Source organism: Suricata suricatta, chromosome 6, assembly GCF_006229205.1.
Source record: "Suricata suricatta isolate VVHF042 chromosome 6, meerkat_22Aug2017_6uvM2_HiC, whole genome shotgun sequence".
Classification (NCBI taxonomy): domain Eukaryota; kingdom Metazoa; phylum Chordata; class Mammalia; order Carnivora; family Herpestidae; genus Suricata; species Suricata suricatta.
In genome coordinates, this window is record NC_043705.1 from 114,999,321 (window position 1) to 115,026,171 (window position 26,851).

The 26,851-nt window shown below is 40.0% G+C and overlaps 1 protein-coding gene across 5 annotated transcripts in view; it reads right to left on the minus strand.

The window, feature by feature from the left end:
- The window catches only part of ZNF131 (zinc finger protein 131), a 29,653-nt gene extending 27,579 nt beyond the window's left edge, over positions 1-2,074 (minus strand). For 2 of the 5 annotated variants that reach the window (XM_029940936.1, XM_029940932.1), the window contains exons 1-2: positions 1,145-1,346; positions 787-925 (exon numbers count right to left, since the gene is read on the minus strand). In XM_029940936.1, coding sequence (XP_029796796.1) covers positions 787-910 — 124 coding nt within the window. In that variant the 5' untranslated portion in view covers positions 911-925; positions 1,145-1,346. Of the gene's footprint in view, positions 1-786; positions 926-1,144; positions 1,347-1,403; positions 1,758-1,827 lie in introns of those variants that run through there. The other 3 variants (XM_029940934.1, XM_029940933.1, XM_029940935.1) reach the window with 3 other exon arrangements.
- Between the last annotated feature and the right edge of the window lie 24,777 nt (positions 2,075-26,851).

Consider the following 26,851-nt stretch of genomic DNA (forward strand, 5'->3'; position numbering starts at 1 on the left):
AGAAGCCAGTTTACAAAACTAAGAGGTAAAAAGCCTTTTGCTGCTTAAAGAGTGAAAGGCATATTGGATTTAGTTCAAACTGCAAATATAAACAACCCAAAAAGTTATACATCATTTGGAAAGAGAAGAAAAAATTATTGAATAAACATAATGCTGGATGTATCTGCTATGGAAAACATGTTAATATGCCTAATATTTGGAAGGAGCAGATCTACAGTAAGCAGATCTGTAATAAAGAATAGCTTGCCTTGAGAAGTCTATTTTCACTGAATAGAAAAGATACCCAAGCTACATTTGCCTCCATCCTAATACTGGTAAAGACCCCTTTTGATTTGGATGGAGGCTTCCCAAAGAGGGTACAAGTGCTGCAAAGGAATCTCTCACATTCTCCCTCCAAGACCATTTGGGAAAGCAGAAAGAATCAACACTTCTCAAATGATTGTTGTGAAAGGCTCCTCAATGCAAGTTTATGAACAGAAAGCTATTAACCAAACATTTTAGAGACATTTTCTCTATCTCCAGGCCATCATCTTGCACTAATGTGTGCAACAGGAAAACTTCAAAAGGCTGCAAGAAGTTAGGATGTGATGATTATGTTGATAGCATGACCAGCCAACTAGCCTGCTGCAACACGGTCTATGTGAGTGGACAGTGACAAGTCTCCCCGCGTCCCAGCGCACACTCGATAGGCACAGTCCACAGACGGTGGGTATAAAAGGCGGGTGGGGGAAGGAGAGATAAGAACGGTAGCTACAAATTCACTGCTCTGCCCACCACCCTACCCACCGTCGACAATCAGGGTGATGTCAGTAAACCGATCCTGCTCTCGCTGTTCATTCAATCGGTCCAGGATCATTTTATGATGTTCCGGGAACTCCTGAAGGCATTCCATCGTCTCTTCGGCCTCCATGGCCGTCGGGTTGCTCTACAAAAGAGGAGCATGATAATGTACACCCATGAGCTCGGGCCGAGGCACAAAACCCCTAAAGCATAAAACAACAAAAAACAAAACCCCAGCTACGTGAAAAGAAAGGGGGGGAGGGGGAGGCAAGAGGAGGGGAAGGCGAGGGAAGAAAGAAAGGCGAGCCGGGTGGCCGCCACGCGTTGGGGGCCGGAGCCACGGCCGCGGGACTCCGAGCCTGACCTAATTGGAGTCGGGAGACGCGAGCTGAAGCGGGTGGGCAGAGCGCCGGAGGCTCCGGGCGCCGGGGCGCGCAAGTCCGGCAAGGGAAGGGACCCGACAGCCGTGGCGGCGTCCTAACGGCCCGCCAAGCCCTTCTGCCCGGCCCTGGCTCCTGCCGCCCCGGGACCCGGTCCGGCCCGCGGCCCACAACGACTCCCGGGTCGCCTCTCCCTCCCCCGCCCTCCCTCTTCTCCCCCGCCCGGACCGGGCCGGCACTCACTCAGTGAAGGAGGAGCGGCCCGGGCCTGCGCGTCACTTACGTCGACGTACTGCGTCACCGCGCTGGGCTCCGGCTGACGCGAACACCGACCAAGCGCCGACCAGGAAGAGAAGAGGCCACACCCCCACCCGCCCAGCTAGTGGCGGATTTGGCGCTCCACAAGGGTAAGGCCGCCAACGTTGGGAGGAGGAAGTCCGGCTGTGCTGGGGTTGAGCCAGTTCTGGGCCAGGCCGTTCCCGGGGCGGGGATCCTAAATCATAAACCCTAAATCCCGCCCTTCCACCCACCCTCGCAAGACTCCAGGTGTGAGCGCTTCCGACCCGGACCTCGGAATAAACTCGCAACTCATCCCCAGTGCGCTTTTATTCCGCGGCTCATCCCGCCCCGCCCCTTTCCTCCCAAGCCCTAGGTCGGCCCGCCTTACCTAACTCTTGATCCTCCCTCTCTCCTCTCTGGCCCTCAGATCTTCTTCCCTGCAGTCCCCTCTCTGGGCGAAACTCAACTCACGCTGTTGCCTACCCCTAAACAGCGCCTCGCCCTCCATTTCCTCACGATTGCCCGGGCACTGCCTCTGCTGGGTCTGGCCGGCACACGTGCGCTCGCTCCGAGACCCAGGCGGCCGCGGCGCGGGCGGCGGCCACGGGCGCGAGCACGTTCCGGCCGCCTGGGACCTTCCTCCCCGGTGCCCGCCCTCTCCGCGCTCTGTAGGCAGCACGTGCTTTGTAGGCTTGGGACCTGGGTCTGCTCGGATTATTTACACAGGATGCTATTACTACAGCTCTGCACTCCCAACCCCTGCGCTTAAAGACGCCAGTGACCTACAGTCAGCTTCACTTCGCTGGGTCCTTCATTCATTCATCTGGGGAAAAAAAGTGTTTGGAGGAGAACACGCCGAGATTTACTTTATTTCCTTAGAAGAAAATAGAGTGGGGATTAGGGAAAGACTCAAAAAGACTGCGAAATTAAGTGATGAACAAGGCATATGTAGTTTTTTCCTTTCTAATCTTAGTCTGTTGGAGTAGATAGATACTTTACACAGTTGCCTGGATGCAGACTTGCAAGTGTTAGGAGATGTGGAGAACAAGGTAATCTGGGGCGGGGCGTGGGGGTGGCCAAGGAAAACTAGTGACCTGTAAGAAGCAATATGAAGTCTGAATATTCTTATCCAGGGGTATTCAGCACATTCAGAGGCACCGAGATTATAGCATTCTGAGAACTAAAAGAATGTTGGTGGGCCAGACCCACCGGGGCCTGGTAAACCGTGTTAAAGATGGTAGATTTTCTTATCATCACAAAGGAAAACCTTGAAGGTTGAGCAGGATAGTGACATATGAAGATTTACTTTTTAAAGAGATAGTTCTAGCCCCAATATGGACACTAGACTAATGGGTGAAGATGCAAGTAGAGGCCAGGGGGAAGCTGTTAGTAAATGAGATTAAATTATAGTGGCAAATGGGATTAGAGAATTGGATGGAATCTAGAAATAGAAGCCACATAAGCTGGAAACACATCACGGGTACTAAATAAATAATGTTGAATATATTCATGGTAACAGAGAAAAACACTCAACGATGGCTCCAAGATTTCTGGTTTGAGTGGATACAATTTACCAAAATAGAGAATATAACCGAAGAAAAGGATGGGGAGGGGAGAGATGATTTTTAAGGCGACAATTTAAATACAGATGATGTCAACAAGACATTTTATATACGGACCTGTATAGAACTTAGGGGAGAGAGCCAACCTTAAGGATGTGGAAATTTTTAGCATAAAGTGGATGGATATTGAAGCCATGGAAACAGATGAGATTTTTTTTCATTTATCCTAATGCAAATTTTATTTATTTATTCATTCATTCATTCCAAGTTACTTAACATACAGTATTACTAGTTTCAGGTATGCAATATAGTAATTCAATGATTTCATACATCACCTAGTGCTTGTCAGACTCCTTAATACTCATCACCTATTTCACTCGATCCTCCTACCCCTGGTAACCAGCAGTTTGTTCTCTATAGTTATAGTTAAGAGTCTGTTTTTTGGTTTGCCTCTTTTCCTTTGCTCATTTGTTTCTTAAATTCTATGTATGAGTGAAATCATCTGGCATTTGTCTTTCTCTCACTTATTTCACTTAGCATTATACTGTAGCTCTATCCATGTCATTGGAAATGGCGAGATTTCATTCGTTTTAGGCTTAATAATATTCCATGGTGTGTGTGTATATACACATACACATATACATAAATTCCATAGTGTATATATATATATATATATATATATATATATATATATATATATGTGCACACACCACTTCTTTGCCCATTTATCTATCAATGATGGGTAAGTGGGCCACTTTCATAATTTGGCTATTGTAAATAATTCTGCTATAAACATAGAGGTGCATGTATCCTTTTTTTTTTGAGAGAGCAAGTATGCAAGTAGGGGAGGGACAGAGAGAGAGGGACAGAGGATTGGAAGCAGACTCTGCACTGACAGCAGAGAGCGCAATGTGACACTTGAACTCAAGAACCATGAGATGGTGACCGGAGCCGAAGTCAGATGCCCAACTGACTGAGCCACACAAATGTTCTGCATATATCCCTTTCAAATTAGTTTTTTTGTATTTTGTGGGTAAATACTAGCACAATTACTGGATTGTAGCGTAGTTCTATTTTTAACTTCTTCAGGAATCTTCATACCATCCTCCACAGTGGCTGTACCTGTTTGCTCTCCTACCAGCAGTGCAAAAGGGTTCTTTTTCTCCACATCCTCACCAATATTTGTTGTTTCTTGTGTTTTTGATTTTAGCCATCCTGACAGGTGTGAGGTGATGACTCACTGTGGTTTCACTTTGTATTTCCCTGATGATAGGTAATGTTGAGCATATTTTTATGTGTCTGTTGGTAATCTATTGTCTTCTTTGGAGAAATGTCTGTTCATGTCTTCTGCCCATTTTTAAATTGGATTATTTGGGTGTTTTTCGTGTTGAGTTGTGTAAGTTCTTTATATATTTTGGATACTAATCCTTTATTGGATATGTCATTTGCAAATATCTTCCATTCAGTAAGTTGCCTTTGAGTGTTGATTGTTTCCTTCACTGTGCAGAAGTTTTTATTTTGATGTAGTTCCAATAGTTTATTTTTACTTTTATATCCCTTGTTTCTTTTTTTTTTAATATTTATTTATTTTTGAGAGAGACAGAGACAGAATGCAAATGGATTAGGGGCAGAGAGAGACACACAGAATCTGAAGCAGACCCCAGGCTCTGTCAGCACAGAGCCCGACGTGGGGCTCGAACCCACAAGCTGTGAGATCATGACCTGAGCTAAAGTTAGACGCTCAGTCAACTGAGCCACCCAAGCACCCCTATATCCCTTGTCTCAAGCGACATACCTACAAAAATGTGGCTATGGCCAGTGTCAGAGACAGTACTGCCTGTGCTCTCTTCTATGACTATTACGATTTCAGGACTACCATTTAAGCCTTTAATCCATTTTGAGTTTATTTTTGTTTATGATGTGAGAAAGTGGTCCAGGGTTATTCTCTTGCATGTATCTGACCAGTTTTCCCAGTACCATTTGTTGAAGAGACTGTCTTATTCCCATTGGATATTCTGCTCTGTTTTGTCAAAGATTAATTGACCATATAATTGGGTTTTCTATTATGTTCCATTGGTCTATATGTCTATTTTTGTGCCAGTACTATACTGTTTTCATTACTACAGTTTTATAATATAACTTGAAGTCCAGAAATGTGAAATCTCCAATTTTCCTTTTCTTTTTCAAAATTACTTTGTCTATTTGGGTCTTTTGTGGTTCCATATAAATTTTAGGATTGTTTGTTATATTTCTGTGAAAAATGCTGTTGGTATTTTGATAGAGATTGCATTTAATCTGTAGACATTTTTTAAAAGTTTGTATTATTTTGAGAATGTGTGTGTGTGTGTGTATGAGCTGGGGAGGGGCAGAGAGAGAATTACAATCAGGCTCCGCACTGCCAGCACAGAGCCCAATGTGGGGCTTGAACTCACAAAGCATGAGATCATGACCTGAACTTGAATCCAAGAGCTGGACACTCAACCGACTGAGCCACCCAGTGCCTCAGGTCATATAGCTATTTTAATGATACTTTTTCTTCCAGTCCATGAGCATGGAATGTCTTTTCATTTCTTTGTCTCATCTTCAATATCTTTTATCAATATTTTACAGTTTCAGAGTGCAAGTCTTTCACCTCTTTAGTAAGTTTATTTCTAGGTTCTTTATTTTTTTCGTGCAGTTGTAAATGGGACTGTTTTTTAATCTTTCTGCTGCTTCATTATTGGTGTGTAGAAATTCAACAGATTTCTGCCCACTGATTTTGTATCCTGAAATTTTACTGAATTCATTTATCAGTTCTAGTAGTTTTTTGGTGGAGCCTTTTGGATTTTCTATATATAGAGTATCATATCATTTGCAAATAATGGCAGTTTTACTTCTTCATTACCAATGTGAATGTCTTTTATTTCTTTTTCTTGTCTGATTGCTGTGGCTAGGATTTCCAGCACTATGTTGAATTAAAGTGGTGACAGCGGACATCCTTGTCTTGTTCCTTGCTAACCTTAGGGGAGAAGCTCTCTGTCTTTCCCCACTGAACATGATATTTGTTGTGGGGTTTTCACAGATGGCCTTTATTATAAGGTTGTTGAGGTATGTTCCCTCTAAACTTACTTTATTAAAGGCATTTATCATGAATGGATGCTGTACTTTGTCAAATTTTTTTCTGTGTCTATTGAAATGATCATGTGGTTTTTATCACTTTTCTTATTAAGATGATGTATTATGTTGATTGATTTGAGAATATTAAACTATCCTTCCAATCTGGGAATAAATCCCACTTGATCACGGTGAATGACTTTTTTTTTAATGTATTGTTGGATTCAGTTTGCTAGTATTTTGTTGAGGATTTTTGCATCTATGTTCATCAGAGATATTGCACTGCAGTTATTTTTTCTTATGATATCTTTATCTGGTTTGGGTGTCAGTATGATACTGACCTCATAGAATGAATTTAGAAGTTTTCTTTCTATTTTTTAGAATAGTTTGAGAAAAGGTATTAACCCTTCTTTAAATATTTGGTAGAATTTGCCTGTGAAGCCATCTGGTCCTGGACTTTTGTTTGTTGAGAGGTTTTTGATTACTGATTCAATATTCTTACTGGTGATCAGTCTGTTCAAATATTCTATTTGTTCCTGCTTCAGTTGTTTTTTTTTTTAATTTTTTTTAAAATTTATTTTTGAGAGAGACAGAGCATGTATGGGGGAGGAACAGAGAGAGGGAGGGAGACACAGAGTTGTGAAGCAGGCTCCAGACTCTGAGCTGTCAGCACAGAGCTTGATGCCGGGCTGGAATTCATGAACCATGAGATCATGACCTGAGCTCAAGTCAGACGCTTAACTGACTGAGCCACTCAGGCACCCCCCTGCTTCAGTTTTGATAGGTTATATGCTTCTAGGAATTTATCCATTTCTTCTAGATTGTTCAGTTTGTTGGCATATAGGTTTTCATACTATTCTCTTATAATTGTTTGTATTTATGTAGTGTTGGTTGTTACTTCTCTTCTTTAATTTGTGATTTTGTTTGAGTTCTTTCTCTCTCACTTTCTCTCTCTGAATCTGGCTAGAGGTTTATCAGGTTTGCTGATCTTTTAAAAGAAAAAGCTTCTGGTTTCATCTATCTGTGCTATTGTTTTTTTAGTTTCCATATCATTTATTTCTGTTCTAATCTTTATTTCCTTCCTTCTGCTGGTTTGGGGTTTTTTGTTGTTGTTGTTCTTTTTTAGCTCCTTTAGGTACAAAGTTAAGGTGTTTATTTGAGATTTTTCTTGCTTCTACAGGTAGGCCTGTATTGCTATGAACTTCTCTCTCAGAACCACTTTTGCTGCATCTCAAGGGTTTGGGACCATTGTTTTTTCATTTTCACTTATTTACATGTACTTTTTGATTTCTTCTTTGATTTCTTGGTCAACCCATTCATTATTTAGTAGCATGTTACTTGACCTCCATGTATTTGTGGCCTTTCCAGACCTTTTCTTGTGGCTGATTTCTAGTTTCATAGCCTTGTGGTCAGAAAAAATGCAGGTATGACTTTGATCTTTTGTAATCTGTTGAGGTTTGTTTTGTGGCCTAATATGTGATCTGTTCTGGAGAATGTTCCATGTGCACTTGAAAAGAGTTTGTATTCTGCTGTGTTAGGATCAAATGTTCTGAATACATCTGTTAAATCCATCTGGTACAGTGTGCCATTCAAAGCCCCAGTTTCTTTGTTGGTTTTCTGTTTGGATGATCTATGCATCAATGTAAGTGGGGTATTAAAGTCCTGTACTATTATTGTATTACTATCAATTAGTCTCTGTGTTTTTTATTAGCTGTTCTATGTTGGGTGCTCCCATGTTGGGTGAATAAATGTTATAATTGTTGTATCTTCTTGTTGGATTGTTACCTTTATTATTATATAGTCCTTCTTTGTCTCTTTTTATAATTTTTGTTTTAAAATCTATTTTTGTCTGATGTAAGTATTGCTATTCTGGCTTCTTTTTTTGACATCCATTTGCATTCTAAATATTTCTCCATTCCCTCACTTCCAATCTGCAGGTGCCTTTAGGTGTGAAATGAGTCTCTTGTAGGCAGCAGATAGATAGGTCTTATTTTTTTTTATCTTCTCTGTCATCCTATGTCTTTTGATTGGAACATTAAGTCTATTTACATTCAAAGTCATTGTTGATAGATACATATTTATTACTATTTTGTTACTTATTTTGTGGGTTTTTTGGGTCATTTTTCTCGGTTCCTTTTGGTTTACTCTTTTTCTTTAGTGATATATTTTGATTCCTTTCTCTTTATTCTTTGCATATCTGTTAGTGGGTTTGATTGTGGTTACCATTAGGTCTGTATATAACCCTCTTCTGCATATAGCAGTCTGTATTAAGTTGATGGTTGCTTAAGTTTGAACACATTCTTTACTCCTCTTTCCCAACATTTTATGAATTTGTATTCATATTTTATATCTTTTTATTGTGTGAATCCTGACTGAGTTTTTATAGAAATACTTATTTTTACTGCTTTTGTATTTCCTTCTTTTCATACTGCAAAGTATGGTCTTTAGTTTCCACCCACAGAGTCCCCTTTAATATTTCTTATAGGGATAGTTTAGTGGTCATGATCTCCTTTAGTTTTTGTTTGTCTGAATAACTCTTTTTCTCTCCTTTCTGAATAATAGCCTTGCTGGAAAGAGTTTTCTTGGCTGTTGTTTTAATACTATCATCATTATTCATATGGTTTTTCAAGGTGAAGAAACTGCACATAGAAACAGGCATTTGAAAATTCCAGTATATAGGACTACTTTCCTAGACAGCAATTGGGTTAGGATAAATGGAGACTGCTCTCTCTATTTGGGATTTGAACTACCTAGTTCACAATCTTCATCACTTTCTTATGTCTTATGTCTAGCTCACATCATTCATTTTTACTTGCCTTATCCTAGAGCATTTGAGTTTGGACTCTTGGTGCACAGGATCAAAATCGAAGAGGGTGTGGAACTTTATCCCTGATAAGTATCAATGTTTATGGGTTGAGTACAAAGGAAGAACCTCAAAGAACAATATGGCGGCTGGATAAAGGAGGAAAAACATATCAGTGTTTCAAAAGAGAGGTTGTGATCAGCAGTGCCAGATGCTGCCAAGCGGTCAAGCTAACTAAATAAAGATTAGCAAGGGTTGGCCCATTAGATTTGGCATCATGAATGTCTTTGGTAGAAGATCTTAGCAAGAACAGTTTTTAGTTAAATTCTCTGGAAGGTGGTAGTGGTGGTGAGAAGTCCATATTCAAGTAGGTTAAGGAATAATTAGGAAAACAAAATGAGGTGATAATGATAGGATTCTCATTTAAAAATGAGGGAGGAAAGAAAGGGGTACCTATAGAGAGTTATGTGTCAAGCCAGTTTTGTGTTTGGGGATGGGAGAGACTTAAACAATTTAAATGCTGATGGGAAAGGATCCAGTAGAGGAAGATGATGAAAATACAGGAGGAAAAGGGACTAACTGTGTAGGAGAAGAAACTAGAGAAAATGAAGTTGAGAGGATATGTGAATGAATCAGCCTTAGGTCAAAGGAAGGACATGCCCTACCACTGAAAAGCTTAATAGATTGCTTTTAGGAGTTTAGATTTGCTTTCAAGAGGTTGAGATTCCTATATAACTGAAAACACCTACTTTCTCCATGCAATAGGTGTCCAGGTTATCTACTAAAAGCCAGGATTAGGAGGTAAAGTTTGAGATTGGAAGATGTTTTAGTTATTTAAGGCTGTATAACAAATTACCCCCAAATGTGGTGGCTTAAAACATTATTATTTCACAATTTCTGTGAGTCAAGAGTGTGGCTATTACTTAGCTGGCTTTTCAGGGTCTCTTACAAGGGTCCAGTCAAGATGTCAGCTGCTGTGGTCTCAAGTGTTGGCTGGGGGAGGATCTGCTTCCAAGGTCACTTGGAACAACCAGTGGCCGTTGACAGAACTCAGTCCCTCCTAGGCTATTAGACTGAAGACTTCAGTTTTCTTTGCAAGGCCTCCCATAGGAGGCTCATACATAGGAACTGACAGCTCACCATAGGAACTGACAGCTAGTTTCCATCACAGAGAGCAAGAGAAAGTGAGCAAGACAGAAACCAAAGTCTTTTTGGTAACCTAATCTCAAGTGGCATTCCACAATTGTTGCTGTATGTTTTTTGTTAGGAGCAAGTCACTAGGTGCAACCCATAGCCAAAAGAAGGTACATTCTGGGAGGTATGATCATTGGGAGCAAGTTAGAAGCTGCCTATCACAGAACAAAATGGAAATGATTTGAAATGGATCTTGGACATAGTAATGTCACAGTGGCATTGATAGGATCAGTAGAAATTGGTGACCAGCCCTTAGTAGCTGCAGTTTAAGGTCTGTTTCTGACCCACTCGTCATTGTCGTTGCTATTGGTTTTTCTTGAAAGAATTGTGCATAGTGCTTAAGAGAGAGTTTGTGTATAGGCTCACACAATAGTAAAATGGCCCATTAGTATGTCTCTCCCCAGGACTGGAATTTTCATGAAGATTGATGATATAGCTGACCTGCAGTCTCTCAGAAGTCAACAGGGCATAGCCACTTTCATCTTTGGAGGTTCCAGGCATTTAAAAAAATCAAGAAATAGCAAAACAACTTTCCAAAAACTGTAACCTATTTAAAATACTTAACAGATTTCTACTTTTTCACAAATTAAAATACAATATAGTTATGCTTTTCAAAAGATAAAACTATAGGATTTTCAGAAAAGTGTTAATTCATAGTGTGAAGCAGGCACAAAGATGAAGAGTTGTAGAATGACCATATTTCATTCCTGTCACTGCAGCTCTGGGGTTGAGGCCTTGCTGGTAGAGGAAGCCTCACTTCAGAGGGGCCTCCGCCTCCCCTGGCACCAGCTCCCAAGCCTAGGACAGTAGTTAGTCCATAACAGACATTTAACAAATGTTTGTTGACATTTTTTTTTGAAACCAAACTCTTTTAAGAATGATTAATTTGATTTCTGAAAGTCAAGGTACCAGAATTTGAGTTTTCTATTAGGACTCTTAAAATTCCATTTTACACATGGTTTTGAGACTTTGCTGTGCTCTTACTATAGTTAGTGCATGACTTTCTCTCAGCCTTCCCTACCATGATTCATAATTCTCCTTTGGAAAAGTCTAAGCTGAATTCAAGGACTGTATGTATAATGAGAAAGGGGCAGGGGAACAATTAACACGGAAAATCTCTACCTCAAATTTTGACCCCAGGAGCCCATGTTATTATGGACAAATCCAAGGGATGACTGGATCAGGGAACTCTAGAGTCATCTTCAGTGTATGTTAGAGTAGATAAAACTATGGAATGTGCTAGATACATCCTAGCCATCCCAGGCTCCCCCAGACTAGGAAGACCAACACAAGTCTTTGGGACCGTGGGAATTCCCTGCAATTTAGCTTCTATCCTCTTCTTATTCCACACACTTTAGCCTTGGTCTTGCTGTGTACATAATCCACACGTGTATCTCCAGCTTGATATTCAGCCCCAGGCTGGCGGCTGTTGGGATGCCCCTAGCGTACCTCACAACCACTTCTGATGTACATTAGATTCATTCCCCGCACTGAGGTTATACTCTTGGTTATTGATACCTACATCTACCCGTTAGTAGGATAACTCACAAACCTGAAACACTTTCTTTTTTTCCCCTTCTCTCCCACATGAATATCTAATTGATACATGACCAAGTTCTGTTGATTTTAAACCCTAATAACTCTCAGGCAACTGACTAACAATATTTCTGGAAAGAAGTTTGGCCATTTTTATGGGGAAGATTGAGAGTTTCATATACTTTCACAAGTTGTATAATATTTTTTTAATTGTATTTATTCTGAGAGAGAGAGAGAGAGAGAGAGAGAGAGAGAGAGAGAGAATCCCAAGTAAGCTCTATTGTCAGCACAGAGCCCAGTGTAGCACTCCAACCCACGAACTGTGAGATCATGACCTGAACCAAAATCCAGAATCAGATGCTTAATTCACTGAGCCACCCAGGTTCCACACAATTTGTATAGTACTATGTAAGTCAAGAGTACAGTGAAATCCTCAATTTTAAAGTATATAGATATGAGTATGGGCATGGCAAGAGTGGACGATAAGAAACTGCAGCAACATATCAACACTGGCTGTCTTTTGATGGTAGAGTAAGGGAATATTTTTCTTTTCTTTCTACAAGGTTCAGTATTTTCTAAATGTTTTACACCAGGTATGTGTTATTCAATGTGAGTCCCATGAAGCCAGAAGCAATTTTATTATTCATTTATGGATTTGAAGTTCCCAGAAGTGTCTTATATATAATAGGTGCTTAATAAATATTTGTTTGTTGAATGAGTGAATCTTTATCATATAAAAAGTCATATGAAAAGGATTAGATGTACTAAAATTCCATTTCATCCTCTTCCTGGATTGTATCTTATTTTAGTAGATTGTTCATCCTTTCCTTTCGATCACCTGTGACTAAAATGGTCTGCAGTGGCCATGCCTGCAGAAGTGGTTCCTGGCTCTTGATTTTTTTCCCCAACCTTACAGATATTTGCCCTCTATTCTTTCTTTTCTCCTTTTCTGGCAGACATTGCTAGGCAGACTGGTCCAAAATGAGTTTTCAGAGACATGAAATCAGCATTATGATGGAATAAGAGATTTTTCCTTCATTTTTGTCTACCCTACCGAACAACGTTAATTCAACATCCATCCACAGACAGAAGTGCCGTGTGGGAGCTGTGGGAGGCAGCACCATACACCACAGGAACCAGGAGAGCCCTGCCCCCACGTATGTGAGGCCATAGGCATATACACCTTGGTCCTGAATGTGGACCCTGTGAGGGTCCATGAACCAGCTCTAGCCCCTCAGCTGTGGTCCTGGAGACCCTGGAAAACACTGTCTTACATGATCACCGACGGACAAAAAGAGCCTTTGTGGAAGTCCAGGTTTCTGAAGAAGTTCTAACATGACGTTGGAACAAACAACAGCAAAAAAGAGTTTGTATGTATTGGAGAGAGTAAGGAAACAGTTTGACGTGATCATCATCCCTCCTGAAAGAGCATAGCTTGGGGCCAAGATCTTGGCCTGTGATTTCTCTGGAGTGGGGGTGGGCAGTGAGAGCACGTGAGTGAGCCCTGCCCGCCCCACCAGCCCAGCTGTGCAGAATGCCCAGGAGGCACTCTCCCTGCTGTGGCAGCAAGAACAAGCTTTGGCTAGTGTCTAGGGGGCTAGTGAGCATGCACCTTTCAAATCTGCAGGCCAGAGACCATAAACTTGAGCTTTAGTGCCCCCTGTGGGAAAACGAAGGAGAAGCTGTCAGCACTAGGTCAGCACTAGGCGAGGTTCACTGTAGGATCCAGAGAAGGCACAACAACTTAAGAATTCTGCCACAAGAGGGAGCAGAAAGCATGAAGCAGGTGTACCCTCAGAAGGTCTAAGAGAGCTTCAGAATCTTTAGCATGGCTGACGAGGCATTTCCCCCCAAAAGCAGTTAGTAAAGACTGGAGAAAGTGACTGCCATTTCAGCTGAGAAGACAGCATTGCAAAACGTCAAGGAACCTGAAAAATCAAGAAACATGACACCACCAAAGGATCACACTAATCTTAATCCCATAAGCATGGAAATCTGTGATTTACCTGATGAAGAATTCAAAAATTTAAGGAAGTTCACAGATCTACAAGAAAACACAGAAAGACAATTCAAGGATATCAGGAAAACAATATGTTACCAAATGAGAAGTTTAATAAAGAGATAGAAAACATAAAATGGAACCTAACAGAAATTCTGGAGGAAAAGAATGCAGTGAATAAAGTTTAAAAAATGCAACAGAGAGCACCAACAGCAGAATGAATTAAGCAGAATAAAGACTCTGTGAGGTAGAAAACAGAAGGAGAAATTCAGAGGTAAACAAAAGAGAACAAAGGAAGAATGAAGGTGTTAAGGTGTTATCTTCTCTTGATAGAAGAGAAGCAATGTGCAAATTATTGGAGAATCTGAAGAAGAGGCCGAAAGATCATTTAAAGAAATAATGGTGAACTCCCAAATCTGAAAGAGGGATTTGTCCATCCAAGTTCAGGAAGTTCATAGGACCCCAAACAAATTCAACCTAAAAAGTTGTTCTCCAAGATGCATTTGAATAAAGGTGTCAAAAATCAAAGGCAAAGAGAATCATTAAAGTAATAAAAGAAATAAAACAAAAAGGAGCCCCATAGGCTATCAGCAGATTTTCCAGCACAAATGTTAGAGGTTAGGAGAGTGGAATGATATATTCAAGGTTTTGAAACAAAAATCTGCTAATCAAGAATACTCCAGCTGGTAAAATTAACCTTCAGAAATGAGAGATAAAGATATTCCCAGATAATCAAAGCTGAGGGATTTCATCATCATGAGACCTGTCTTATAAGAAACGCTGGAAGGAGTTCTATAAACTGAAATGAAAGGGCACTCACGAATAACACGAAAAATATGAAAATACACACAAATGCATGGTCATGTTCAGATGCTGTAAAACTGCAATGTGGTGGTATATTAACCACTTACTCTAGTATAAAGGGTAAAATATTAAAAATAGCTATAGGTACAATACAGGCATGTCTCAGAGATACTGCAGGTTTAGGTCCAGACCACCACAATGAGGCAAATATCACAATAAAGTGAGTCAAATGAATTTTTTGGTTTCCCAGTGTATATATAAAGTTATGTTTATACTGTACTATAGTGTATTAAGTGTGCAATAGCATTCTAATATATGTATATATATCTTAATTTAAAAAGACTTTATTGGAAGGGGCACCACGATGGCTCAGTTGGTTAAATGTCCAACTTCAGCTCCAATCATGATCTCATGGTTCCTCAGTTTGAGCCCGGCATTGGGCGAAGGGCCTGCTTGGGATCCTCTCTCCCTCTCTCTCAGCCCCTTCCCCCCACCTCTCAAAATAATAAATAGACTAAAAAAATAATTTACTGGTATGCCTGAGTGGCTCAGTCAGTTAAGCATCTGACTCTTGATTTCAGCTCAGGTTATGATGTCATGGTTCATGGGATGGAGCCCTGTGTTGGGCTCTGCACTAACAATGTGGAACCTGCTTGGGATTCTCTCTCTCTCTCTCTCTCTCTCTCTCTCTCTCTCTCTCTCTCCTCTCTCTCACTCTCTCTCTCTGCCCTTCCTCCACTTGTGTTCCCTCTCTTTACCTCTCTTTAACTCTCTCTTTCTCAAAATAAATAAACTAAAAAAATTTTTTTTAAGTTATTGCTAAAAAATACTATCATCTGAACTTCCAGCAAGTCGTAACTGATCATAGATCACTATAACCAACAATAATGAAAAAGTTTGAAATATTGTGAAGATTACCAAAATATGACAGAGGTGTGAAGTGGGCAAATGCTGTTGGAAAAATGGTACCAACAGACTTGCTGAAGGCAGAGTTGCCACAAACCTTCCATTTGTAAGAAACAGTATCTGTGAAGCACAATGAAGTGAAGGGCTACAAAATGAGGCATGACTGGAATCGGTTAATGAGCGCACAGCACACAAGAAGGAAGGTGTGACATCAGAAACATAAAACAAGGAAGTAAATGGGTAGAGTTTTTGTACGTGAATAAAGTTAACTTGTTCTCAGCAAAAAAACCCTGTTCTAGCTATAAGATGTCTTACATAAGCCTCATGGTAACCAGAAAGCAAAATCTATAGTAGATTCAAGGAGAAAGAGAAAGGAATCAAAGCACATGGCTACAGAAGATCATCAATTCACAAGGAAGGCAGCAAGCGAGATGGGAACAAGGGAAGTACAAGAAAGCCAGCAAGCAATGAGTAAGATTATGTTAGTACGTCTTTCCCTATCAATAGTTACTTACGTAAATGGATTAAATTCTCCAATCAAAAGGATAAAGGGACAGCTGGGTGGCTTAGTCGGTTAAGTGTCTGATGTCAGCTCAGGAAATGATCTCAAGGCTCATGAGTTCAAGCCCCACATAGGGCTCTTTGCTGTTCAGCACAGAGCCTCTTCAGATTCTTTGTCTCTTTTTCTCTCTGACCCTCCACCACTAGTGCTCGCTCGAGCTCTCTCTCTCTCTCTCTCTCTCTCTCTCTCTCTCTCAAAAATAAACTACATTAAAAGAGAAAAATGGTATAGAGAGGTTGGATGGATACAAAAAAACCCCGAGACCCATCTGTATGCTGCCTACCAAAGAGTAACTTCAACTTTAAAGACACACATAAGCTCAAAGCACAGGCTAGAAATAGATACTCCTCCATGCAAATGGCACCAGAAGAGAACAGGACTAGGTATGCTTATACCAGACAAAATAGACTTTGAGCTAAGTGGTAACAAGAGACAAAGACAGTCAGTATATAGTCATAAAGGGTCAATTCATCAGGAAGAGACAATTATATATATATATTATATATTTTATATATATAATATATATATATATAATTGTATAATGCTTGTTGTTGAATATATGGATATATATGTCCATATATTCAACATCAAGCACCTAAGTGCTTGTTTTAATCAAATACTAACAGATCTGAAGAGAAATAGACAGCAATTCAGAAATAGCAGGGGACTTCATTACTCCGCTTTCAACAATGGGATAGATCATCCAGACTGAAAATCACTACAGAAATATTAGACTTCAAATATACTGTAGACCAAATAGACCTTACTGACGTACGCAGAATATTTAATCCAACACTTTATTCTCAAGCACATGTGGCGTATTTTCCAGCACAGATCATATCATAGGTCACAAAATGAGTCTTAGCAAATTTAAGAAGATTGAAGTCCTACTAAATATCTTTCCCAACCACATTGGTATGAAACTAGAAATCAATAAGAGGATTAAAGCTGGAAAATTACCAAATATGTGGAAATTAAACATTACACAACTAAACAACCAACAGATCAAAGAAAATATTAAAAGGGAAATTTTTAAAAAATCTAGAAACAGGGGCGCCTGGGTGGCTCAGTCGGTTAGGCCTCCGACTCGGGCTCAGGTCAGATCTCACGTTCGTGGGTTCGAGCCCCGCATCAGGCTCTGTGCTGACAGCCAGCTCAGAGCCTGGAGCCTGCTTCTGATTCTGTGTCTCCTTCTCTCTCTGCCCCTCCTCCTCTCATGCTCTGTCTCTCTCTGTATTAAAAATAAATAAAACATTTAAAAAAATTAAAAAAAATCTAGAAACAAAAATTAAACGCAACATACCAAAATTTGTAGGGTGCAGCAAAAGCAGTTCTAAGGGCAAGTTTTTTTCTTTTTCTTTTTTAAATAGAAAAAGAATCCAAGAAACAGACTGTGTTTTTTTTTTTTTTAAGTTTATTTATTTGTGCATGCCTGAGTGCAAGCAGGGAAGGAACAGAGAGAAGGAGAGAGAGAATCCTAAGCAGTTTCCATATTCAGCTCAGAGCCCAATGCGGGGCTCAATCTCTGGAACCACCTGAGCCGAAATCAAGAGTCGAACACTTAACCAACTGAGCTGCCCAACTGCCCCATCTAAGGGGAAGTTTACAGTGATAAAATCCTACATTAAGGAAAAATAGGGGCGCCTGGGTGGCTCACTCAGTTAAGCGTCCGGCTTAGGCTCAGGTCATGATCTCATAGTGTGTGGGTTCGAGCCCCGCCTCGGGCTATGTGCTGACAGCTCAGAGCCTGGAGCCTGCTTCAGATTCTGTGTCTCCCTCTCTCTCTGACCCTCCCCTGCTTGTGGTGTCTCTGTCTCTTAAAACTAAATTTAAAAACATTAAAAAGAAAAAAGAAATCTCCTAAATAAGCAATCAAACTCACACCTTAAGGAACTAGAAGAACAAACTAAGCCCATGCTAGCAAAGGAAGGAAATAAAGGACAGAGCAGAAAGAATGAAACAGAGGCCAGGAAAACAACAAAAGAAATCAATGAAATTGAGGGCAGATTTTGTTTTTAAAGATAAGGAAAATTGACAAACTTTTAGCTAGATTAATCAAGAAAAAAGAACACTCAAAATAGAAATGAAAAGGGAACATTACAATTAATACCACAGAAATACAAAGGATCATAAAATATTACTGCAAAGTTGTACACCAATATATTGGATAACCTAGAAGAAATGGATAAATTCCTAGAAACATAAAGCTTACCAAGACTGGCTTAGGAAATTAAAAATCTGATCAAATAATGGGTAAGGAGATGGAATCAGGAATCAAAAACCTCTCAACAAAGAAAAGCCCTAGACCAGATGGTTTCACTGGTGAATTTAAGTAGAATTAACACAAATCCTTCTCAAACTCTTTCAAAAACTTGAGAAGGAGGGAACATTTCCAAACTCATTTTAAGAGGTCAGTATTACCCTGACTCCAAAGCCACATGAGAGCAATATAAGAAAACTACAGGCAATATCCCTGATAAATTAGATGCAAAAATCCTCAACAAATTCTAGCAAACTGAGTTCAACAGCACATTAAGAGGATCATACACCATGATCAGGTGGGACTTATCCCTGGGATACAAGGGTGGCTCGACATACACAAATTAAGAAATGCAGTGTAATGAACCACATTACTTGAATGGAAAGTAAAAATTATTATAACATCTTAATAGTCAGAAAAAGCATTTGAGAAACATCCTTTTATGATAAACACTGTCAACAAATTGTGTATAGAAGGAACATACCATCAATATCCAATAATAAAGACCACATATGACAACAAATTGTGTCATATACCACCAATATCCAATAATAAAGACCACATATGTCAACAAATTGTGTATAGAAGGAACATACCACCAATATCCAATAATAAAGACCACATATGACAAGCCCATGTCAATATGGTACTCAAGGGTGAAACTTTGAAACCGTTTCCTGTAAGATCAGGAAAAAGACAGGGTGCTCACCTTACCATGTGCATCAACATAGCAGTGAAGGTCCCAGCCAGAACAGTGAGGCAAGAGAAAGAAAGAAAGGGCATCTAAATAGGAAAGGAAGAATAAAACTATTTGTTTACAGATGATATGATTATATAAATACAGATATATGTTATAAACATATAATAAATATAAAAATATATATTTATATATTCACATTTATAATATATAAATATATTTATATAATAGAAGTATATTATGTGTAATATATATTTATAATACATAAGTATATATTATATATTATAAATATATAATGTATTTATATATGTATTTATGTGTGTATACATTTTTATATGTGTATTTATCTTATATATATTTGTTATATATATAATATATGTAAGATTGTACCAAAAAACTGTTAGAAGTAATCTACAAACTTAGTAAAGTTACAGAGTACAAAATAAAAATACAGAAATAGGTTGCATTTCTATATACTAACAATGAACTATCTGAAAAAGAAATACAGAAAACAATCCCATTCACAATAGCATCAAAACAAATAAAATATTTATGAAGAAATTTAACTGAGGTGAAAAACCTGTCCACTGAAAACTATAGGAGATTGAAGAAAGAAATTGAAGACACAAATAAAGTTGTCCTGTGTTCATGGATTGGAAGAATTAATATTACTAAAAGATTCATGATACCCAAAGCCTCCTAGAGAGTTAATGCAATCCTTATCAAAATTACAATGGCATTTTTCACAGAAATAGAAGAAACAATCCTAAAATTGGTATGGAACTACAAACAACGTGAAATAACCACAGCAATCCCGAGAAAGAAAAACAAAAACAAAGCTAGAGGCATCGCACCTCCTGATTTCAAACTATACTACAAAGATGTTGTAACCAAAACAGTATGGTACTGGCGTAAAAATGAACCAAGGGAACAGAATTGAGAGCCCAGAAATAAACTCAAATATATACAGTCAACTAATATTTGACAAGGCTGCCAAAAATTCTCAATGGGGAGGGGTGCCTGGGTGGCTCAGTCGGTTAAGTGTCCAACTTCGGCTCAGGTCATGATCTTGTGGTCCCTGAGATCAAGCCCTATGACAGGCTCTGTGCTGACAGTTCAGAGCCTGGAGCCAGTTTCGGATTCTGTGTCTCCCCCTCTTTCTGCCCCACTCCCGCTTGCACTCTGTTTTCTGTTTCTCTCTCAAAACTAAATAAACATTAAAAATTAAAAAAAAAAGAATTCTCAATGGGGAAGGGGTAGTCTGTTTCATAGATGGTGTTGGGAAAACTGGATAAGCACATTCAGAAGAATGAAATTGGATCCCTGTCTTACACCCCTCACAAAAATTAACTCGAAATGGATGAAAGCCTTAAACATAAGACCTGAAACCTTAAAACTTCTAGAAGAAAATAGGAAAAGCTATAGGGGAAAATCTCCTTAACCTCATCTTGCCAATGGTTTTTTGGATATGACACCAGAAGCACAAGTAACAAAAGCAAAAATTAATAAGTAGGAGTATATCAGATAAAAGGCTTCTGCATAGCAAAGGAAACAATCAACAAAATGAAAGGTAACCTACAGAATCTAAGAAAATATTAGCAAAGTATATGTCTTATAAGGGGACAATATCCAACTATATAAAGAACTCTTATGACAGAAAAAAAATCTCAAAAAAGAATCATAGGAACTGAATAGACATTTTCCTAAAGAAGAAATACAAATGGCCAATAGGTGCATGTAAAGACTCCATTATTAATCATCAGGGAAATGCAAACCAGAGGCACAATGAGGTGTCACCTCACAGCTGTTAGAGTGGCTGTCATCAGAAAACAAGAAATAAGTGTTGGTGCGGATGTGGATGTGCATTTGTGGTGGGAGTGTAAACTGGTAGAGCCATTACAGAAAATGGTATGGAGAGTCCTTAAAAAATTAGAACTAGAACTACCATATGATTTATCAATCTCACTTCTGGGTATGTATCCAAAGGAAGTGAAATCAGGATCTCAAAGTGATATCTGAACTCCCATGTTCATTGCAGCATTATTCACAACAGCCAAGATATAGAAAGAACTTAAGTGTCCTTCAAAAGGTGAACGGATAAGATACGGTGTATTATGTACAAATACTATTCAACCATGAAAAAGAAGGAAGCCCTGCCATTTGCAACAACATGGATGGAATTTGAGGGCATTATATTACTTTTTAAAGTACTTTTTAATGTTTATTTTTGAGAAAGAGAGAGAGCACAAGTCAGGGAAAGGCAGAGAGAGAGAGAGACAGAGAGAGAGAGAGACAGAGAGACAGAGGATGAGAAGCAGGCTCCCAGCCAACAGGCAGCAGGGAGCCTGATCCTGGGCCCAAACTCCCAAACTGTGAGATCATGACCTGAGCTGAAGTTTGGATACTGAAAGGACTGAGCCCCTCCGGAGCCTCATGAGGACATTATATAAGACAAAATAAGTCAGGTGGAGATGATAAATATTGTATGGTCTTATTTACATGTGGAATCTAAAAAAGATAGACACAGAATTGAATGATGGTTGCCAGGGCCTGGGGGGCAGGGAGAGATACAGAGATGTCAGTCAACAAGTACAGCGTCCAGTTAGAAATGAAAACGTTCTGGGGCACCTGGGTGGCTCAGTCGGTTAAGCGTCGGACTTTGGCTCAAGTCATGATCTCCTTGTTCATGGGTTGGAGCCTGCACGAGATCCTGTCCCCTCTCTCTTTGCCCCTCCCCTGCTCGCTCGCTCGCTCGCTCTCTGTCTCTCTCTCTCTCAAAACCAAATAAGCATTAAAAAATCATTTAAAAAGAAATGAGAAAGTTTTGGGGATCTAATTTGCAGCACTGTGACTATAGTTAACAACATTATATTGTATACTGAAACTTGCTAAGGGTAAATATTAAGTGTTCTCACCACGAAAAAGAAATGATAATTACACAAGGTAAGGGAACTGTTAATTAAGGCTATGGTAGTAATCATTTTGCAATATACAAGTCAAATCAATATCTTGTACACCTTAAACTGACACAATGTTGTATGTCAATTACAGCTCAATAAAACTTGAAAAACCAAAGCAAAATGAGTTTTCAAGTCCACTTTTTTGGGAGGAATGCAGTATCGCCCCCTAGAGGCTGTATTCAGAATTGCAACGTTGATCAAACCTCAAGGCAGTGTAGCATTTGGCTCCTGCAAGTTCCAGGTTCCTGTGAACCAGGAGGTCCTGCTGACGCCCTGCGTGCTGCTGCCCCCTAGTGGTGAGCGGGCAGGCACAGGCCTCACAGCTTTTCTCTAAGGCTGAGGGGGTGCGAAACTTCCTGGCAGGAGGTTACTAAACGCTGAAATTGGCTGGGCTATTGAAACCTGCCACAGTCGACCGTCCTCCCTTCAAAACTCGGGAAATGATGGAATCAGGGAGGAGGAATCGTCAGGCCCTGCACTAGGAGGGGGGCGAAGATGTGGTTCTTCAGCGGAGCTGCAGGATCAGTCAATGCCATTCCCCACTTGTGTATGCAAACTGAACCCACGCACGGGAAGAGGGCAGGGTGCATCTCCCCGAGTGACCCAGCGCCAAATTGCCTCTTTATTTTTATTTTCCTTTTTTCTTTTCCAAATGAATTCAGATGACTGTTGGTTTGCAGGGACATGATCTCGTCCATCACACTCTAGTTTGCCTCTCAATTCTACAGGTGTGTTGGTTGTTTGATTTAGTTTTGGGGTGTTTGTTTTTGCTTCCCAGCCCTATGTTTTGAAAGAGGACTTCCACTACCCCCATTTTGACCTCAGTCTATACTTTGTAATTGATTGAGTTCTTCTTTCCAGCATATCTCTTAACCCAGGCCAAAAGACTCTGTGGGCAAAGCATCCTGTGATGGGAACTGAAATTACCCCCTCAAGCCCTAACGACTGCCCTGTGCCAGCAAGTCCTCCTGTGATCGACCCCAGGATGACTGATCTCACTTTTACTGCCCACCGGCACATACTTAGCAAACTTTGTCTCACATTTTCCTTATATAACCCTATAATAGTTTCAGCACTTTGGACACAGTCTTTGTGACATTAGCCCACTGTCTTATCAGTGTTGGCCTCACTGAAATACATTTCTTTCTTGTATCACCACCGCAGGTCTCTCTGCCTTTGGATTTTATCAGCTGGGCCGAACCCCGTCTGTCTGGGACCCCAGAGCCAGGTGCTTTTGCACCCCTGCGTCCCACTTACGGTTTCCTTGTCTCTCATTTTTTTTCTTTTTTCACCTTATTTTTCTCCCTCAATTCACCTGATGTGATAGTTCTAAGCCTCTGTGCCATCTTCTTTTCCAAGTCTACAACCGACTCATTCAGCCTCGAAGGGTTGTGGCATAAATGCTGCTGTGTTCAAGATGAGCCCATGGGGGGCTAGGGCTCAGTCAGGTAAGTGTCTGACTCTTGATTTTGCTGAGGTCATGAGCTTATAGAGCCCCCGCCCCATCATGCTCCGTGCTAACAGCACAAAACCTGCTAGGATTCCATCTCTCTCCCTCTGTCTCTTCCTCTCTGCCCCCGCCCCGCTTGTGCATGCATACTTCCTCTCCCTCAAAATAAATAAACTTTAAATATTAAAATAATAATAAAATGAGCCTATATTCTTCCCTGTTCTCTTTATCATTTCTCTCTGCCCCTGAGTCCCCTGTCATGGGAAAGGATAAATTCCATGATATAAAGGCCATTTACAGTGATGTAAATGGAGCGGGATGACCAACAGCCCAATGGAACATAATATTGAGCCTAAAAACAGCTCTGCACAATCTGGAAACCACGTGTCTCATAGACTATAAACAGCACTGTTTGTGAGACATACCCTGATTCTCAATATGCTAAAATAAGAAAAATTTTACAGTTTCTCTGCCTATAATCAATACCTAATCTTCTATGGCACTCCCACTCCTTCCCCCCCCCCATCTTCACATCCTATTGCTTTCCATGATTGGATGTTCTTTTTGCACCGCTTGAGTTCAGAACCCTGCCCAGTGGGCAGGTAGCCTTCAAGATGGCCCTTGATCACTGTCTCCTGGTATTCATGTCTGTCTTCCAATCTTCCGGTGAGTGTGGGCTGGACCTGGTGATTTCCTTCCAGATATTGCTGGGTGGATTCCAAAGCTGAGTCAGGCTTTTTTGAAGCTGAGCACTGGAAGTTGGTCAGATAGCTCTGCTCCTCACAGCGGGGCACCGAGTCCTTCTATTCAAGGGAGAACTGAATGGTTAGTATCAAACTAATCAAATATACCAGAAAACCAGGTGTTCATACTGGTACTTGAAACCAACAAAATATTTATTGATCACCACTGGTTGTTGCCATTTCATACTTTTTCTCTGCAAATTGATAAAGGAAAAGAATTAAGCATTTATTCAGTCATTGCCATATGAATTGTATTGTAGTCTAAGAAAACAATTGGTGAGAGAAAGTACATATTTATAGTAGACATCTATTAATAATAAATGAAGGTGAGTGATAGGATGAAGTAGTAGTCATTTTGCAACCCCCCACAAACTATAAGGTAATAATCATTAACAAATGCTAATGCTGCTAATTCGCACATTAATGGGAGCATCTGTAACAGAAGGATCACACCCATATCACCTAAATCCAGCTACAATTCTTCATCTCACTGTAAGATATTATGTGCCTTTTAATTAGCAGGGAAACGGCGTCATTTATGAAGTATTTTTGCCTATAAAATTCAAACTAAATCTAACGAGTATCAAGATTTTATGCTCATAGAACATTTAACACAGAAAGGTATCAGTCAAATCCAGGAAGTAGAAAATTCTACAGGATAAATTACCTACATTTTTCAACAATAAAAGGCAAGAAAAAGGGCCTTGGAAAATTGCCACAAATAAAAAAAATTATGAGGCAAATCAATGACATGTAATGTGTGGATCTTCTTTGAAACCTGATTTAAAGAAATCAATTGAAAAAAGGACATTTTTAAGACGGGGTGCAATTTGAACACATACTGATTATACAATACTAAAATTATTGTTAGAACCATGCGATGTAATAATAGCAACACGATTATGAAGAAAGTCCTGGTGTGTTTTAGGTAGATACTGTAGTAGTAACAGAGTGAATGATACAATGTCTATTATTTGCTTTAGGATACTCTGGGGGGAAAATGTGAGGCCCAGGTGAAATAAGATTGCCAAACATTGAAAATAGTTAAAACTTGGGTGATGGAGAGGCACCTGGGTGGCTCAGTTGGTTAAGTGCTGACTTCGGCTCAGGTCATCATCTCACCGTTCATGAGTTCAAGCCCCACATCAGACTCTGTGCTGACAGCTCAGAGCCTGGAGCCTGCTTTGGATGCTGTGTCTCCTTCTCTTTCCCCCTCTCTGTCTGTCTCTCTCTCTCAAAAATAAAACAAACATAAAAATTTTTTTTTAAACCTGGTTGATGGCTACATTAAGATTCATTAAACTATTTTTCTCCATGGGCATACTTGGATTTCTCCATAATAAAAATTTTAAATAAAAATTTAAAACTTAGAACCTATCAGAAGGTGTCCAAGATGTTAAATATAAGTCCGTCAAGACTTAATGATATAGTTTATCTGTGTGTATATGAAAGACACATTCCAAACATACTTAAAAATTGGTTGACCTCCCAATGTCAGATTCAGCAAACATCCAACATGAATGTGCTTTATTCATTCATATGCACGTACTAAGCATCCAAATTTTTTCTGAACTTCAGAGCCTTAGTTAATCAACAGAGAGTTTTGGTCAATGTTTACCATCGAGTATGAGAGCACAGACACCTCTTTGTTCCTGAAATATTATTACACATTTTGCAATGACAAAATGGTACCTTGTTGGTAATGATGTGGAGGAGACAGACACCATTGCTGGTTCTCCAGGTAGTGACTTCTCACCTGGTGCACCCATTACACAGGCCAGCTGTGCCTTCCTTCTCCCTTGGATTTCAGCTGTCACTGGGTTCAAACAATTCTGACTTGGCTTCCCCCTTCTAACATCCCAGGCAGGGTTCTATTCTGTGTATCTTTGGTCCAGATCTTCACCTCAGCTGTGAGAATCCTAAATTGCTCCCTTAAACCTTTCAACTAGCTACAGCTTTCAGTCTGCCATTTTTACTGTCGATTGTTTGATTTTTCTGTGGTTAGTATTTAGTATTTCTCATTTAGTATTTCTACCATAGCCTATGTTTCCCCCCTGCAGTTAAACAAACAATAAAAGGCCGGTTTCGTGTTTGGAATATATCTTTCTGGAAATGCTCACAGCAATGGCTGTGTTCTCTTGACTGTGTCTTTGCTCTCTCCCTAGGAGGTGAGGTCTGAAAGCTACAGTCAGTTCTTTGTCTTGGTGTTGTGTGTCTCCCATTAGAGCACCTGGAACAGAGAAGGATATCAACATTTGCTTCCTAAGTGTTGGGGATAATTATGGTAAGATGAATATCTAGTTGAGGAAATCTATAATGTATCCACAGATGCTTTTGTCAACAGACATAGATGAAGAGGGACATATTACAATGCAATACACCATAGACATGACATACTCAGAGAAAACATAATCCATTTGGAGAAAGAAAGTCCCCTCAAAGGCAGTATTTAACATTTGTTCTCATTGAAATTACAATCCTATCCCTGAAAATATTGAGAATGATGATAATCACAATAATTGAGAAAATTAAATTCATGGACGGGCATGCTTGCATGGCTCCAGCCAGCTTGTAATGAGCCGTGATTTGGCCCCATTTCAGAGATGACAAAAGGAGGCCTAGAGAGCAGAGATAACCTGCCAGGGTCACTCATCTAGAAAGGGGTGGAACTTCCCTTCATCCAAGCAGTCCAGTCTCTGTGGCTTCTGAGGGAAGCTCTGGTCCAAACACAGTCTGGGGTCCTTGGAGTTGAGAGATCATCAGAGAAGGCAGCACTGGGAAGTGACAGTCCAATGTAAGAACTGGGTCACCACCCTTGCAACCTCCTTCCCGTCACAAATTCT